The 14,067-nt window shown below is 37.2% G+C and overlaps 2 protein-coding genes across 2 annotated transcripts in view; one reads left to right on the top strand and one right to left on the bottom strand.

Moving 5' to 3' along the window:
• Positions 1-1,929: 1,929 nt before the first annotated feature.
• WRB (tryptophan rich basic protein) lies at positions 1,930-6,265 on the top strand. Its single transcript, XM_010080959.1, has 4 exons — positions 1,930-2,101; positions 3,476-3,543; positions 4,382-4,496; positions 6,159-6,265. The coding sequence occupies exons 1-4, from the start codon at positions 1,978-1,980 to the stop codon at positions 6,230-6,232; spliced, it is 381 nt and encodes a 126-aa protein (XP_010079261.1). The 5' UTR covers positions 1,930-1,977; the 3' UTR covers positions 6,233-6,265.
• A 2,959-nt stretch (positions 6,266-9,224) lies between these two features.
• LCA5L (Leber congenital amaurosis 5-like) overlaps positions 9,225-14,067 on the bottom strand; it is a 12,705-nt gene continuing 7,862 nt past the window's right edge. The window contains 3 exon segments of the mRNA XM_010080960.1: positions 9,225-9,790; positions 11,452-11,575; positions 11,873-11,982. Of these exon segments, the coding sequence (XP_010079262.1) occupies positions 9,225-9,790; positions 11,452-11,575; positions 11,873-11,982 (800 nt within the window).

Here is a 14,067-nt window from a genome sequence, read left to right as displayed (position 1 = left end):
CGCGGGGGTTGGGGCGGGGGTGCTGCCGCGGCGCAGGGCCTTGCGGAGGGCCCGGGGTTTTGCGGAGGTAGGGTCATTAAGTGAAGTGGAGGGGGGCAGTAGTGCCGTTTTGAGGGGGCGCCGGGCGGTGCCCGTAACGCATCCCCAGCCGTCATTGGCAGCGCCTGGGCCTGCTCCTTGCCTTGGAAGAAACGAGAGGCTGATAGTGGGAGGAGCTGGAGGTGATGAAATCTGACATGGTGACAGGGGGTGACTCCAGCAGCATCGCTTAAGCAGGTCTTTGAAGTAAAGCTCCTGGGAGTGAGTTTCCAGTGTCTTAAATGATGTTCCTGAGGCTCCAGCCCTTAGGACATTGCAGGGAATACAAAGGAGAGCTTTGCTCAGTGTTCTGTGTGTTCAACAGATGGACATCTCCGTTGTTGAGAAGGGAGATAAGTGGATGCAGAGATTCAGGAGTTAGGCAACATAAGAGAAAACCTTAAATTGCAATCGCTAATCAGGGTGCCCCCTGGCCTGTTCTTAAGTGTTTCTGGAAGCGTGGATAATGGAATTACGGACCAATAAACTCTGACTGCCACATAAACTTACATGTGAGCAAGAATGCTAAAATATCTCTCATTCGGCTCTTTCATGTAAATAGCCGAACTGTAACACAGATTAGTGCACGCTGTTTGATAATGGATAAAAATCCTTTAAGATGTAAATTAGCAATTTGAGAAGGTGAGCTCAGTGATGAATGACTAATATACTGAGCTCAGTATAGATGACTAATGAAACTCGGCTCAACTTTCTGCTGTGGTTCATGACAGTAGTGTAATGTTCTCATTGACTGCAGTACTGAGAACATCATTTGTGGGGAAGAAAATTACATGTGTCTTGAGAAAGCTAGAAAGATTTGCTAAGGAACAGGAAGAAAAAGATTTTATGTTCTTTGTATTTCTAAGGTAAAAGGAGCTCTTGAACCAAGAAGCAAGTAGTGCCTCATGAAAAGCAAGTGGGAAAGTAAAGGAAGGGGAGAAAACGTTTGCTAACACAACGCGTGACTACCCTTTTACATTTCTATCCACAGGAAAGAATTTTAGCCAAGAAACCTATAAGGTGTTACAAGAAAACTACATTTAAACACATGGATAAGATGTAGGAAAAATAACGAATGCAAATTTGTGCTTCAGGTTTTGAGGCAGTGGTAAGATACTGCTCTGGATGGATCACAGCTCTCAGCCAGCATGGCAATTTTTGTGTTCCTAACAGCCCAGACTAGGCAATCTGTAATCTAGAGGAGTGATTCCCAGTTGGTGAGCCATGCATTATTGGTGAGGTCTAAAACTGGGCTTCAGTAAATAAAGTTTCCACATTAATTAGTTTAGACCCTTGCTGAGGCTGCTGGAGCTGGAAATGGGAATGATGAATGAGTAAGGGTCGCTGCTGGAGCTGAAAAGACTAGTGATGAAAAGGAGTGCTTCCCCAGTCCTTTCTCTGCTGTGAGTCTCAGGTGCTTGTCATCCAAGCAGCGCATGGTGAGAATTGCAAGGAGGGAAGTTTAGCTGAGGATGCAGCGGCAGGCAGGGCCTGGGAGGTTTGAAAGTTCTCAGAAGGCAGCATCATCAAGAGTGGGGAGATGAGGAAATTAAGGCAGAAATAGAGAAGGAAAAGGCAGTTAACCATAGTAGAAAAAGTAAAAAGAAAATATAGTAGAAAAGTGTAAAATTGCTGCTGAACAGTTCTCTTTGACCTTTTTTGGTTTGCTTCAGTCAGAACAAGAGAGTAGAAATTCTTGGGCTTTTAGAGCATGTTGCAGATATTAAGCCACAGTTTTCCTGTCCCCTGATGAAAGGGTCTTGCTCTGTGTGAGAACAGGTGATCATGCTTTATACATGTTAAAGAAAATCAGTGGAATTCTAGATAAATAACTGATACTATTTCTTTACTTCTTAGATATCCAGATTGTTACAAAAGGATGCAGAGCAGGAGTCCCAAATGAGAGCTGAAATTCAGAACATGAAGCAAGAACTGTCAACCATTAGTATGATGGATGAGTTTGCTAGATATGCCCGTCTGGAAAGAAAGATTAACAAAATGACGGACAAGCTTAAAACTCATGGTAGAGTGCAGTGTTTACTCCCAGGAGTGTTTTCGATATTAAGTATATTTCGCCTTCAATTTTTCTCCTCCCCTCTTATCGGTTTCCAGTGTCTGTTTGCTCCTCCCTCCCCCTCCTCCCTGCCCCCCTTCCTTTTTGGAGAGATTGCTTTTGTCTTTCAGTTGTGTATGGTTCTGCAGACATTGATAAGGGAGTGATGTAGATATAAAATTTTTCTTAAAAGGAATTTCCTGGATTTCACAGTGTAATTATTTACTCTTTCTGAGTGATGCTCATCACTGAATCATGTTTTTAATAAGTCAAGGAAGTCCTCTGCCATTAACAAAACAAGTAACATCATAAGGCTGTGCATCTTCACTGCAAAAGGATGCGTGGCTTGGTTGGGCCTGTTTGATTGGTGTACCACAAAATGGAGGAAGTGTTCATCTATAAGGTAACCAGATGAGATCTTTCTGGACATTTTACAGTCCTGTTTGACCTTATGCACCAGCTTTTGTGATAAAGCTGTAGTGCTTTGTCTTGATAGGATTTTACAGTAGTATAACCCATGATCTTAAGGTAGAAAATACACGTAAACCTTTGGCTCCAGAGCTTTTACTCGTGTCTTTGCCCGAACTCACTAACTGATCCTAGCAGGATGGGATACTACTTGCCATGTCTGCCTCCTCTGTGCAGAATGGAGGGATGTTTATAGACTCCTTGCTTGGAGAAAAGGCAATGTTTACAACTGGCAGCTTTGGATTGCTTTCAGTAGTATTATTCTTAACCCAATAATTTCAATTAACCTCAATTTGAGTACTTTACTTAACAACCAACAATGTTGTTTTAGAAGACTGTAGGCCACCATTATGTTTGAAGATGTGCTGTCTTCACTGGGCTTCTTTATATTGGTCTGAGGTACTGTAACTGAAGAAAAACGGGCATGGGAAGTTTTAATACTGAGCCTGACCAAGATTCATTCAGTGAAGGAATAGTTTTAACTGTGTTCCTGAATGAAATAAGGCAAAATGTACATCTCCTACAGCCATCATTCTCCCCTTTTAAGAAAGGGAAGAATTTACTTTATGCTTCATCTGAAGCAAGTTCTTAAATTAATAACCACAGTGACTGTTCACATTTGGGAATAGTGTTCTTGATTATGTGTGATGTTTCTCTGTCTAGGATATCAGTGTTTTGCAACTTTTCGTAGTAGTGTTAATAAGAAACTATGGTGTGATACAGACCCAGCGCTTTCTTGGAATAAGCTGAGTCATTTGAAAAGAGATTTTTAAACAGTGTAATGTCCTGATTTGAAGAGTGAAATAATACCTTAATAGTTTTATGTAAGTATAATTCACTATTAAGAGTAATGCGGAGTAATATTTTTTTTAACAGTGAAAGCACGAACTGCCCAATTAGCCAAAATAAAGTGGGTTATAAATATCGTCTTCTACATCTTACAAGTAAGTACATATTTTATTATGAATAAAAATTACTAAACCAAATCCTCAGTAGTGTTACAATTCTTTCCTGCATTTATTGGCTGGTGATTAGTCACACAGGTGTTTGACATTTGAATGACACAGTGCATGCCAAATTGAAACTGTTTCTTGAAACAGAAGGGAGAGATGTTGCTGATAAGGTCTGGTAGTTGTGGATGGAAAGAGCTTTGAGTTCATTTTATCTCTGTGTTTCTGGTTTTGAGATGACAAGACAGGAGTTTGGTTTAGCTCTTTAATTACTGGGTATTTTTCATTTATAGATGGCATTGGACCTAGGAAAGTTCTGATACCTGTAGATGTATTTGCTTATGTTTTTGAAAACAAAATGTGCTTTTGGTGAGGATGCGAATCTACTTAGAGCTGCTGCACATTTTGCCACAGTGTCTCATCAGACTGTGTCTGTAGTTCAGACTTCATGCCAAAGACACCTGCTAGTAAGGATGACAGTAGTCAATTTGAAGATATCTTTAGGGTTAAAGCTAGCTGGATTCCTAGCAGGCAAGGATCATGGCTAAACATAGTCATCAGAATTTAACAGTTACTATATTTGTCTATGCTAGACTTGAATGAGGCTCTCAAAAGAAAGCAGTATTTTTCACTTTCTCACTTCTACCTCTTAATTTTCTGTATAAAGCTACGGTCATATTAAGTTTAAAAGTATTTTGAACTTGCTTAAGAACAATGTAAAATAATAAACTGTTCTCTTTAATTAGAATCTGTGATTTACTTCTTCAAAATAGCAGTGAAAATGTACTTTGATGTGTATTATTATCCAAGCTAATAAAAATTTCAATTTTAGGCTGCCTTGATGATCTCTCTCATTTGGAAGTACTATTCTGAGCCAGTTACAGTGCTTCCAAGCAAATGGCTTGCTCCGCTGGAGCGCTTGGTAGCCTTTCCTACGGGGGTGGCAGGTAAGGACTATACAGTAGAAAAAAATACATTTCCCAAGCGCCTGTAGATGCTAACAATGTAGTGACAAGGAGCATATATAGATTAAAAGCACTGCTTCTGTATGTTTCTTCTAACTCCCTTAACACAGGGAGGAGTTCCAAACATTTGATTAGCTGCTTCCTATGTATTCAAGGAAACAGCCTATTTGTCATTTTTATTTCTTCTCAAATAGCACAGCTTTATCTTAATATGAAATAGACCCTGGAGAAGATTTCAATTCAGAAATATTTTTATGTTAAGAAGTCCCCTGAAATAGTAGAATTGGGTTTACAAATGGGTAGATACTTCATAGCTCTGTATCGCTTACATGTCCGTCTTATAAATTGCTGGGGTTTCATAGTAGTGTAACTCCAGAACGATTTAGGTATGCTTCTCTTGGTGTTTTGTCCTCTCCATTGCACTTCTGTTGCATTTTTATCTAATTAAATCCTTTTCTTTTGGCCAGTTTAATGAATTAATGATCACAACAATATCATAGGTGGTAGATACTTGTTTCTGAGTGAAAACCATGCTGGCTCTATGCTAGTGAGCTACGTAGACAGGCAGAATGACAGGACAATGTAGGGTGGAAATTTACCATCAAGTTAAAATGCAGCTGGTGAATCTTCATGTTAGGCTTGTAAGTCCCAACTGCTTTTGAAGGAATTTCAAAATATGTTGTTGGAATTGTATGTTGTTGGAATTGTACGTTGTATGTTGTTTTATCTGTAATAGCTGTCTAGAGAATGATTTGTATTCAGCAAGCTTACGGGACAAGAGTCTGCTTCTGTGCAGGGTGGGGGAATAGTCCTTGGAAGACATCTATTTAAATACTATTTAAAGGGATTTTAAAAGGTTCACATCCACATCTGCCTTCAAAACTCCTTTTTTGTCTTGGCTGATAATCACAGTAAGGAGATCACTTTTGAACTGTAGGTGATAAACACAAAAATGCCTAAAAATCACCAAAAAGGTAGTTTATTCACGTGTATGGTATGAATAGCTATGTAGCATGATTCTGTGGAGGCTGCAATGTGGATGTGCTGTGTATTACAGTCAGGACACACCCTCTGTTCCATCATACCAATACAAATTTCTGTGCTGCTAGTTTGGATGACAGGACCCTTTAAAACAGTGGTGCAAGGCCTCTGGGTGAGTAGTGAAGGTCACAGTAGCATTTTTCTGTGTAGCTGTATGAGGAGCAAGGGGAAAGGAGAGAAGTATGGATTTAATACTTTTAAAAAGACTGATTTAAGTTTCAGAGGAAATTTTACGCATCTCAAATCTTGAATTTAGGTTCTAGGAAAGTATTCTGTTACTTGCCATGCCTTAGACATTTTCTATTAGGGACATAGCAAATGTTTTTAGAGGCTGTAGGTCATATATACTGAATTTGGGCTCATATTCATGTTATTTGGTACTCTTCCCTGGACAATCTTCAGTTTTTTTCCAGATCAGCACGGAGTTAGCCGTTATCCCTTGAAGAGAGACTTTTGTATATAAAAAGAAAGATATTTTGTTCCTGTTCACCTTACAACTCTTAAGTTTCATTTTTTTTATACTTCCAAAGTTGTTTTTCAGAAGCTTGTGTGCTTCAGGTTTATTGATGCAATGACTTAAACTGTGTTTTGTATCTCTTTCAGGTGGTGTTGGAATTACATGTTGGCTTGTGGTTTGTAATAAAGTTGTAGCTATCATGCTACACCCTTTCAGCTGAAGGATCCCAGTAATTTGTGGAGTCCTCAACTACTTTCTCATTATCACTGTTTCAAATGAATTTAAAAAAAAAAAAAAGGAACAGTTATCTTTCATGAGACTAGGTCTGAGGTCATTTCTGTTACTTCCTTTAGATATCAGTCAGTATCAAAAGGATTTATTTTATCTTTCCTTAGTTTTTCAGATTATAGAACCTCATATTGTGTCTATTTTGACAAGTATGAACGCTGATTCACGGCAGAACCGTAAGACTTGTCATGGCATATATTCACCAAAATCTACAAGTGTTGCATTCCTGTTGTTAAGTTGGAAATGCACTGGCATCAGGAATTAATTAGTGAGCTTTGCTGTATAATACGGCAATTTCACCCAAAGGTGGGATATATTGTATTTGGTGACAAGTGGTGCTAGAGGATAGAGGTAGGTGGTTTGGTTGGCTTTGCATAAAACAGAATAAGTTTCCTTGTTTTTTTTTACACTAGAATTGATGTATTCTTCAGCTGTCTTAGAAAATGTGTTATTGATATATGTGCAAATCAACTCTTAAGAGACTCACTCAGTTGCCAAATACAGGAAGGCTGGCTACATTTTCCTCCCTGATTTTTAAAATTCATTGAACACTTGATTTTTTTGCTACTTTTATTGATAACTGACCTTTCCTTTCTTGACATTTTTTTTCTGCTTCCCAGACTGAGAGAGGATCACTGAAACTATTTCCTTCCATGTTTTGGGAGGAAATGTCTGGCCAACCTTCTCAAGCTCCATGTTAAGAAAGAGAAAGTAGAAGACAGTGCTGTTCCTTCAGAGAACTACATTTCTAAGGGCTTTATCATATATTAATGATAGTCCAGGATAGACAGAAACAGCTGTGTAAATGTAAAAAGGCAAATTAGAGATTTAAATGTCTGAAGTAGTAACAGAATGGTAGCAAGCAGGAGGAGGGAAAACAGTTTTCTCTTTTGGAGTAAATCCTTCTTTGAATTTAAAGGTGGACAGAACTATTCCTAGTACCGTGGCTGTGGAACAGCGACAAAGTTGCGTTATCTTCCAAGCTACAGTGGTATCTGCAACCCTGTCCTTGCTGTCCCATAAGATAAATGAGTGGTTTATAAAGTTCTTGTTCCACACCTCCTTTGGGGTTTTTTTTTTGACATGAGCCTGAACAAAGCTCCAGGAGATGTGTTTCCCTCTTCTGCTGGGCTTTGGTTATTCTGTTTCAGCTTCCCACTCTCTACAGTGGAATGCATTTTTTTATGTTATCTCAGGTCCTTTGCCTTCCTGCAGGAAGGGGCTGGGGCCCCTCCATAATTAGCACTGCATTTAGAAATTACTTCATACATTGTGTGTGTATGTATATATGCATGGGGTTTTTTAAATGTTAATTTTTACAAAATTGTTTTATATTAGGGATTACATTTAGCCAACATGAACATAGGTGTATTAAATATCATCAAGAAAAGAATGTTGTGATTTAATGTTACGTATAATTGTGCTTTTATTAATGAAATAAAGTTTTTCAACCCAGCTCAAGTTTTCTAATCCATTTTTCAATATTAATTACAGTTTTCCTAAAAAACATAAAAACCCACCTCAAAATTCAAACCAACAAACCCACCTCATGTTCTTGCATAGGGAGATACCGTTGGAATCAACATGCCTAATTTATTATTTTTCTAAAGTATTCAGGACAGATGATTTAACTATGACATTGACATATTTCTGAATCTAAAGGTGTGGCTAATGATATTTCTACTTAGCTTGTTATGGAGTTTAACACAGTGAAGTTAAGCAGCATCATTTAAAATCTTCACAATGGCATTTGCTGTTTATCCACACTTAGCATGGAGTCATCAAATACACAGTTTGTTGGCTGCTTTAGTCAAACATTTGGGTGAGTAAGGGCAAAAAGGCTTCTGGTGACCTAGTCAGTACAAATAGGAGGGTGGGATTATGTATGCTTGTTTGCTCTTAGCTTTGGGAGTGCAATAAAGGTGTTGTAGAAGTATTAATAGTTCATAGAGGAGAAACACCTACTCTTCTGACTACACAAAGTCATTCTTTGAAACCTGTCCACCGTGCAGTTTAAGCACTACTTCAAGAAAAACCTTTGAAATTTTGAAAAGAAACATGCTGCAAATAGGTTCAGATCTAAATGTCTTAATTACCTTCTGCAGTACAATTTTTTGAAGGTTTGGGTTTTGGGTTTTTTAAGTGCTACTGTCTTTTAAACTTAATAGAACACACATAGTTTTCCCTAACTTCAGATTTTATGAAACATTTCATGAATTTCTGTGAGGAACAAAACATAATCCTCCTACCCTCGCTTACATAACCTTAAACATAGGATTTTTTGAAGGCTTTTTGAGAACTGGATATGCCTGACTTCTCCAAAACAATAGTTTACTTTTGCACATTCATCTTTGGATGTCGGCTGTGGAAGTTACCAGTCAAACTGCTTTGATAAGTTCTAACACTGAAAAAAATTGAAGCTTTAGATCTTTATAATGCTAGTGAAAACAACGTAATAGCAAATTATTTTTACTATGTGTAAATTCTAGAAGCTATTTTAGGAGCAAAGAAAATTATTTTATTTTATTGCATGGTTGGTACTAACCCAATAATGAAGCTTATGAAAGCAGATTGCTCACTGCAGCTAGCTAACAAATAACCAGCTTCAAAATTCAAACTGCAGAGAGAATGCAAAGAAATTCTCAGTACTTGTAAGATTTAATATGCATTTAATGAAAGTGAAAACATTTTTAGAAAAGTTTTAAATTATCCATATTTCTAGAGTAAAGATAAGTTGATGTACTTAGCTAAATATCAAATAAAATAATTAGTTTGTGTACCATCATGACAACTTCCTTAGTATTAGATGCTTTAAGTTATGAACTAGTTAGTAGGGGTGGTTTGAAATTTGGCTTGTGTAATCCTGCATCCTCTCACTTCTCTTTCTTCATTCCTCTCATGTTAGAACTTGAATGGTTGTCTCTTCAAACACAGCCTGGTCCAAAGAGTTCTTTCATAAGACTGTTTTTCCTGTCAGCAAATGTCATATGAGCCCAGCCTTTCGCTTCAGTGGAACTGTCTTTCCGCCCTGTTTTGGTAACTTTACCAAAAGATGGTTCATGTAGCCCAAAGGCATTTTTCCCTTTTGATTCAGCTGTTTCACTGCAGTCCTGATCTGCATGTCCATGGTTGCAAAGACTGCATTTTTTTGATTTTGTACCTGATGTAGGAAGCCCATGATGCAAATTCTTAGTGGCTTCTGAGAATATGTATTTGTTTTTCAGATTAATCACTGTTTTGTTTCTTGGAAACAAAACACGTTTACTCTCTGCCTTTTCACTGTTATTTAGGTGTTCATCTGGCTTTTTTTCTTTATTTTCATATTCTTCCCCTGCATCTTCCTCTTTATTGTTCTCTTTTACACTGTCATTTAGAGTTTGTTCAGTTTTCATCAGTTTTTTCAGCTCCCATTTAAGCAAATCTGTCTCTTCTTTCATAAATTCCAAGCAAGTGTATTCTTCCACCAGTAGTCTGCCCTCTCTTAAATGCTCTAAAAGGAAATATTGTGGGTTTTATTAATGTTCTTAAATTGCCTAGGAACATTAAGAGTCATGAAGCATTAATAAAAGCATGTTTTACTTCCTTATTTCATTGCTTAAGTTGTTATTAATAGTATTTCAGTCTTGAGGGTTATGACAATGCTATTTACTAGTAAATATAACAGGATGGGGCAAGATTTAAACAAGATCGTTGTGTCACTGAATCCAGGTAAATGTCTTTTTACCTTTTTCATTGTGTTTCATTTTATTAAATGAATTAGCATGCAATTAGAATCAGTAATGGCAAAATACAGGGCCAGAAAAGTCATGTACAATGCAACAGAGAAACCACATGAACTCTAAACTCTAATTGTAATTTTCTTGCTTTTAAATGGTACTTAAATATATGTATGATTTTCTGTCCCTTAATTGACAACACAGTTGCTTGCTACATGAAGAATATACTGCAACTCTCTAAGCTGTACCCGAGTTGGCTCCACTTTTTAGTAGAAAAAGATATGTATATACTGAATGCCTACAGTAAATACATTTGTCTGCTGCACAGGAGAAATTGTAATGGGTTCTGTGCTGTGGAGACACTCAGAGTATAAGTCAGTCCAAGCCTATGAAGTTGCAACAGTTAAAATAGCTAAATAAGACTTCAATAAATAAGTCTTAATATTGGCAGTGGGAGTAAGCCAGAAGAGAGTCTGGCAAACAGTGAGGAGAGAGATTCAGAGGCAGATTCGGAAGACCTGTGTTTTCTGTCAACTTCAAAAGGGGATTTCAAAGACAAATGGTGACTTCGGCTGTCTGGTGGGGTCTGGAAAGGCTGCAGGCTGAAAAGGTGGAGTACAAAACACAGGAGTTAATGCATTCCAGGTTACTAGCTCTGTTACTGATCTAGTAAGTGACCTCAACTACCTGTTTCACCTCTGTAAATGTGTGACCTTTAGGTCATGTAACATCTCCTACCATTTGTGAAGTATTTAGCATGATGGCATTCAGATCTTGGTTCTTTCTACAAGCCTTACTATAATGAACATAACATTCATATTTTTAGAAATAAAAACTCAAGATAAAGGAATAGATGCCTTGGCTCCTTCTTTCTTCTGTTCTATAGAATCTCTTCAAAATAAAGGTGTTTATAGATTAGTCCCTTGCATATAACCGTTCTATGAGAAGACAACCCATGGCTAAGATTTACATAAAATCTATTTACAGTGATTATTGTAATGAGGAGAAACTCCCAGCCCTTGAACAAGTTCTTTTCCTGTCTCAGCAATAGATTCTCAGCCAGAAATATCTGTTGATGTCAGCTATGATGAAGATTCACAACCAAAATCTTGAGATCAGTATGTGATTAGTGTGGAATTAACAAACTATCAACTAAAGTGTACTTCTACAGATAAAGCATTGACTTTTTACCAAGGTGACCATGAACTGCTTTTAGAAGTAGAGCAGTATGAAGATGCTTTATACTGTGGAGCTGCTCTGCTGTCAGTGTAGCACCGCCAGCAGCTGGATTTCAGTGACACTTTATATATTACTTTGTTCCTGTCAGTGAGGTGCCAGCTAATGGCTGTCAGACCCATGTAAATTACCAATACCATCAGTTCATTCAACTTTTGAAAAGATCAAAAGAGTTTCTGAGAAAAATGTTAAAATATACCTCTGTGTGTTCTATTAAAAGATTCTGGCTTTGGTATTTTCTTGGTTGATTGCTTTTCTGTTCTATCTTGGGCATCTGTGTATGCTTTAGCTTTTTGATTCTTGTCTGCTGCTGACTTTTTCTCCTATAATTGGCAATTAAAGGTAGAAATAATGAGGGAATACTTGTTTAGTGACTTAGAAAAGTACACAGTGCAATACTCATAAAAAGATTAGTAATTTCTATTACTATTATATTCTTATTTTGTATCACAGCATTTGCCCTACATATTTTCTGTAATATAATTACACTCACACAAAATCCACATCCTAGAAAGTTAAGATGATGGATCAGGCTATTCAGGCATATTACTGAAACTTACAGGATAACATACAGCTTAGTTTAGAGTTTAAACAAGGGATTGGATCCAGTTCTTTCGTACCTTTGTTAGCTGAACTGGACTTTTTTCTGTTTCCCGAGTTTGGTACTGTGACAGTAGCAGTGATCTAAAACTCCATTTATCTACTTGTACGGGTCTGTTTATACTAAGACCTATTAAAAAAGGACAATGGTTAGTAATTGTAGTAGTTTTTGGAATTAACATTGTTGGTATAAACAAAATATATTTTTGATGACGGATAATACTGGTACGTGGCCTAGGATTTAAACATCTTATTGCTACATCTTAATGTCCTTTACTAAAGGAATTCTTTGTTCTGCCTGGTCTATAAATGCTGAAACTGGAACACAAACACAGCTACCTGGACTTTGGAGCATTTTTATCTGTACGTAAGAACATCATAAATATACTTAAGTTTTACATCTACAAAGTCCTGTTCAGATAGAATATGTGAAGTCAGACCAATGTGTCTATACCCTAGAGCCCATGTGGGCTTAATTTGTGTGGTAACATTCTAATGTAAATTTAAGAGGTCTGGTATGAGGCCTCAGCTTTCAGGTTCCTAAATTCAGACCTTACAGAGTATAATAAGCATGCTTGCTTTTATGCCTTCTGACTTGGTTACTCACCTCTCTCAAAGTTAAGCACTTCTGCAAGGCTTTATGGAACCAAACTTTTCAGAGGAAATGCTTAACATCGTTTGAAATATCTATGGTGTTTGAAAATAGATTCCAAAGGAGTGATTGAATGAGACATTTAAAGAAATACCTGACTGGAGATGGGACGGGGAAGGTAAGTATAGTGTTCTTTTTTTCTATTTTTAGAATAATTTTGACATGAGTACAGTAGCTGAGAAAGTTGGTAGCACAGCAGCAAAAATGAGATCTTACATCAACATTCAACCTTATTCCCGGTTTTGATCTCTGAAATCAGAGGAAGACTACTCATAGAAACGGTGTTTTTCAAATGCTTGCAGTTTAGTGGTAAAAAGGATGTTGATAACTAATTTGAGGACTACTCTTGAAGGAATGGCCCTCACAATGTGGAGGGAATTAGTTTTCCCTTTCGAAAGGGAACCCAGGAAGTAGTTGCTCCAGCAGCTTCTTCATCAGAAATCAGTGGAGCTTTCCTCAGATTCAGTACTAGGGGGAGCTGTACCTCTAGGTGAGCTGATGTGACCTTCCCACAACTGAGCAAACTTTGCTCTCATGGACAGCTTATGAAATTAATGACTTCATTCAATAAATGAGTTTTATTTATGTTTGTAGAGCTTTCCGATAACCTAAGCAAGCCTACTTTCAGCCATTTATGAGGACTGTTAAAAAAATGTAGCCCCACATGTCTTTTGTTCTTTCCTGCTGGGTAAAAATTTTTGTAAATGCACAATAGAAAATAACTACTTGAAGGAGTAGGTCTTTCTGTTATAGGAAAATTCAAGTCAATAGTGAAAAGGCAAAACAATTGTCAGTAATTCCAGTTCTATATTTCTAAATCATCTGTTTCCATTAACTGGCAGAGAACAAAAACTTTATTGGCCAAAAATACCAAAAGATCAGACAACTTTGCTTGGAACCTTTTCATTACAAAATATCAGGTTGCTCTTGAACTGAGCTCCTTTATCTTGCTTAAAGAAAAAAAGAACTTAAATAGTAAACAGTGATTTAAGTACTGTAATTTAAATCACAATATTGTACAAATCCATATGTGAGTAAAAATAAAAACCCCACAGCTGGTTATGTGATGTAACTAAAACTGGAATTCAGAGCTTCATAAAAAAAGTGTCTGACTTGGAATGAGAAGGAGGAATTTGTGTTTCTTAGTTTTAGAACTTGAATCACCAACCTTTTCCCTGTAGTTCACTTGTAGTTAAGGCAGAGTAATGGATTTGCAAAGGCAACAGAGGAAAGAAATAAGCAACTGACTACGATAAGACTTTGTACTGATACCATAATTTGAAGAATTCTGTGGGCATGTGTGATATTTCCAGCAAATATGTTTGCTACCATGTAAATTTTAAGTGCTCTTCCGTACCCTATATGAAGAAAGTTCAAATTCCTTCTACAGTTTAGGTGCAGGAATATCTGACCGGTATTTTAAAGAGGTACCTAACCCAGGAAAGTCAGTGTTCAGATCATTATCCAAAATTAAGGGCATAAGTTTGTTGTGCAAAAACAATTTATAAAATTGACAGAATGTTTATGATCCTGAGTAGGAGGCAAAATATTATTTTCAGTGTA

Source organism: Pterocles gutturalis, unplaced genomic scaffold (assembly GCF_000699245.1).
Source record: "Pterocles gutturalis isolate BGI_N339 unplaced genomic scaffold, ASM69924v1 scaffold53029, whole genome shotgun sequence".
Classification (NCBI taxonomy): domain Eukaryota; kingdom Metazoa; phylum Chordata; class Aves; order Pterocliformes; family Pteroclidae; genus Pterocles; species Pterocles gutturalis.
Note: the sequence above shows the minus strand (reverse complement) of the source record. Positions and strands in the feature narration are given on the sequence as shown.

Excerpts from the sequence above, each read along its gene's own strand:
- WRB (XM_010080959.1), top strand. The coding sequence starts at position 1,978 with ATGAGAGCTGAAATTCAGAACATGAAGCAAGAACTGTCAACCATTAGT. Across the intron at positions 2,102-3,475 it reads GGACAAGCTTAAAACTCATG|TGAAAGCACGAACTGCCCAA; the intron begins GTAGAGTGCAGT and ends TTTTTTTAACAG. Across the intron at positions 4,497-6,158 it reads CTTTCCTACGGGGGTGGCAG|GTGGTGTTGGAATTACATGT; the intron begins GTAAGGACTATA and ends TATCTCTTTCAG.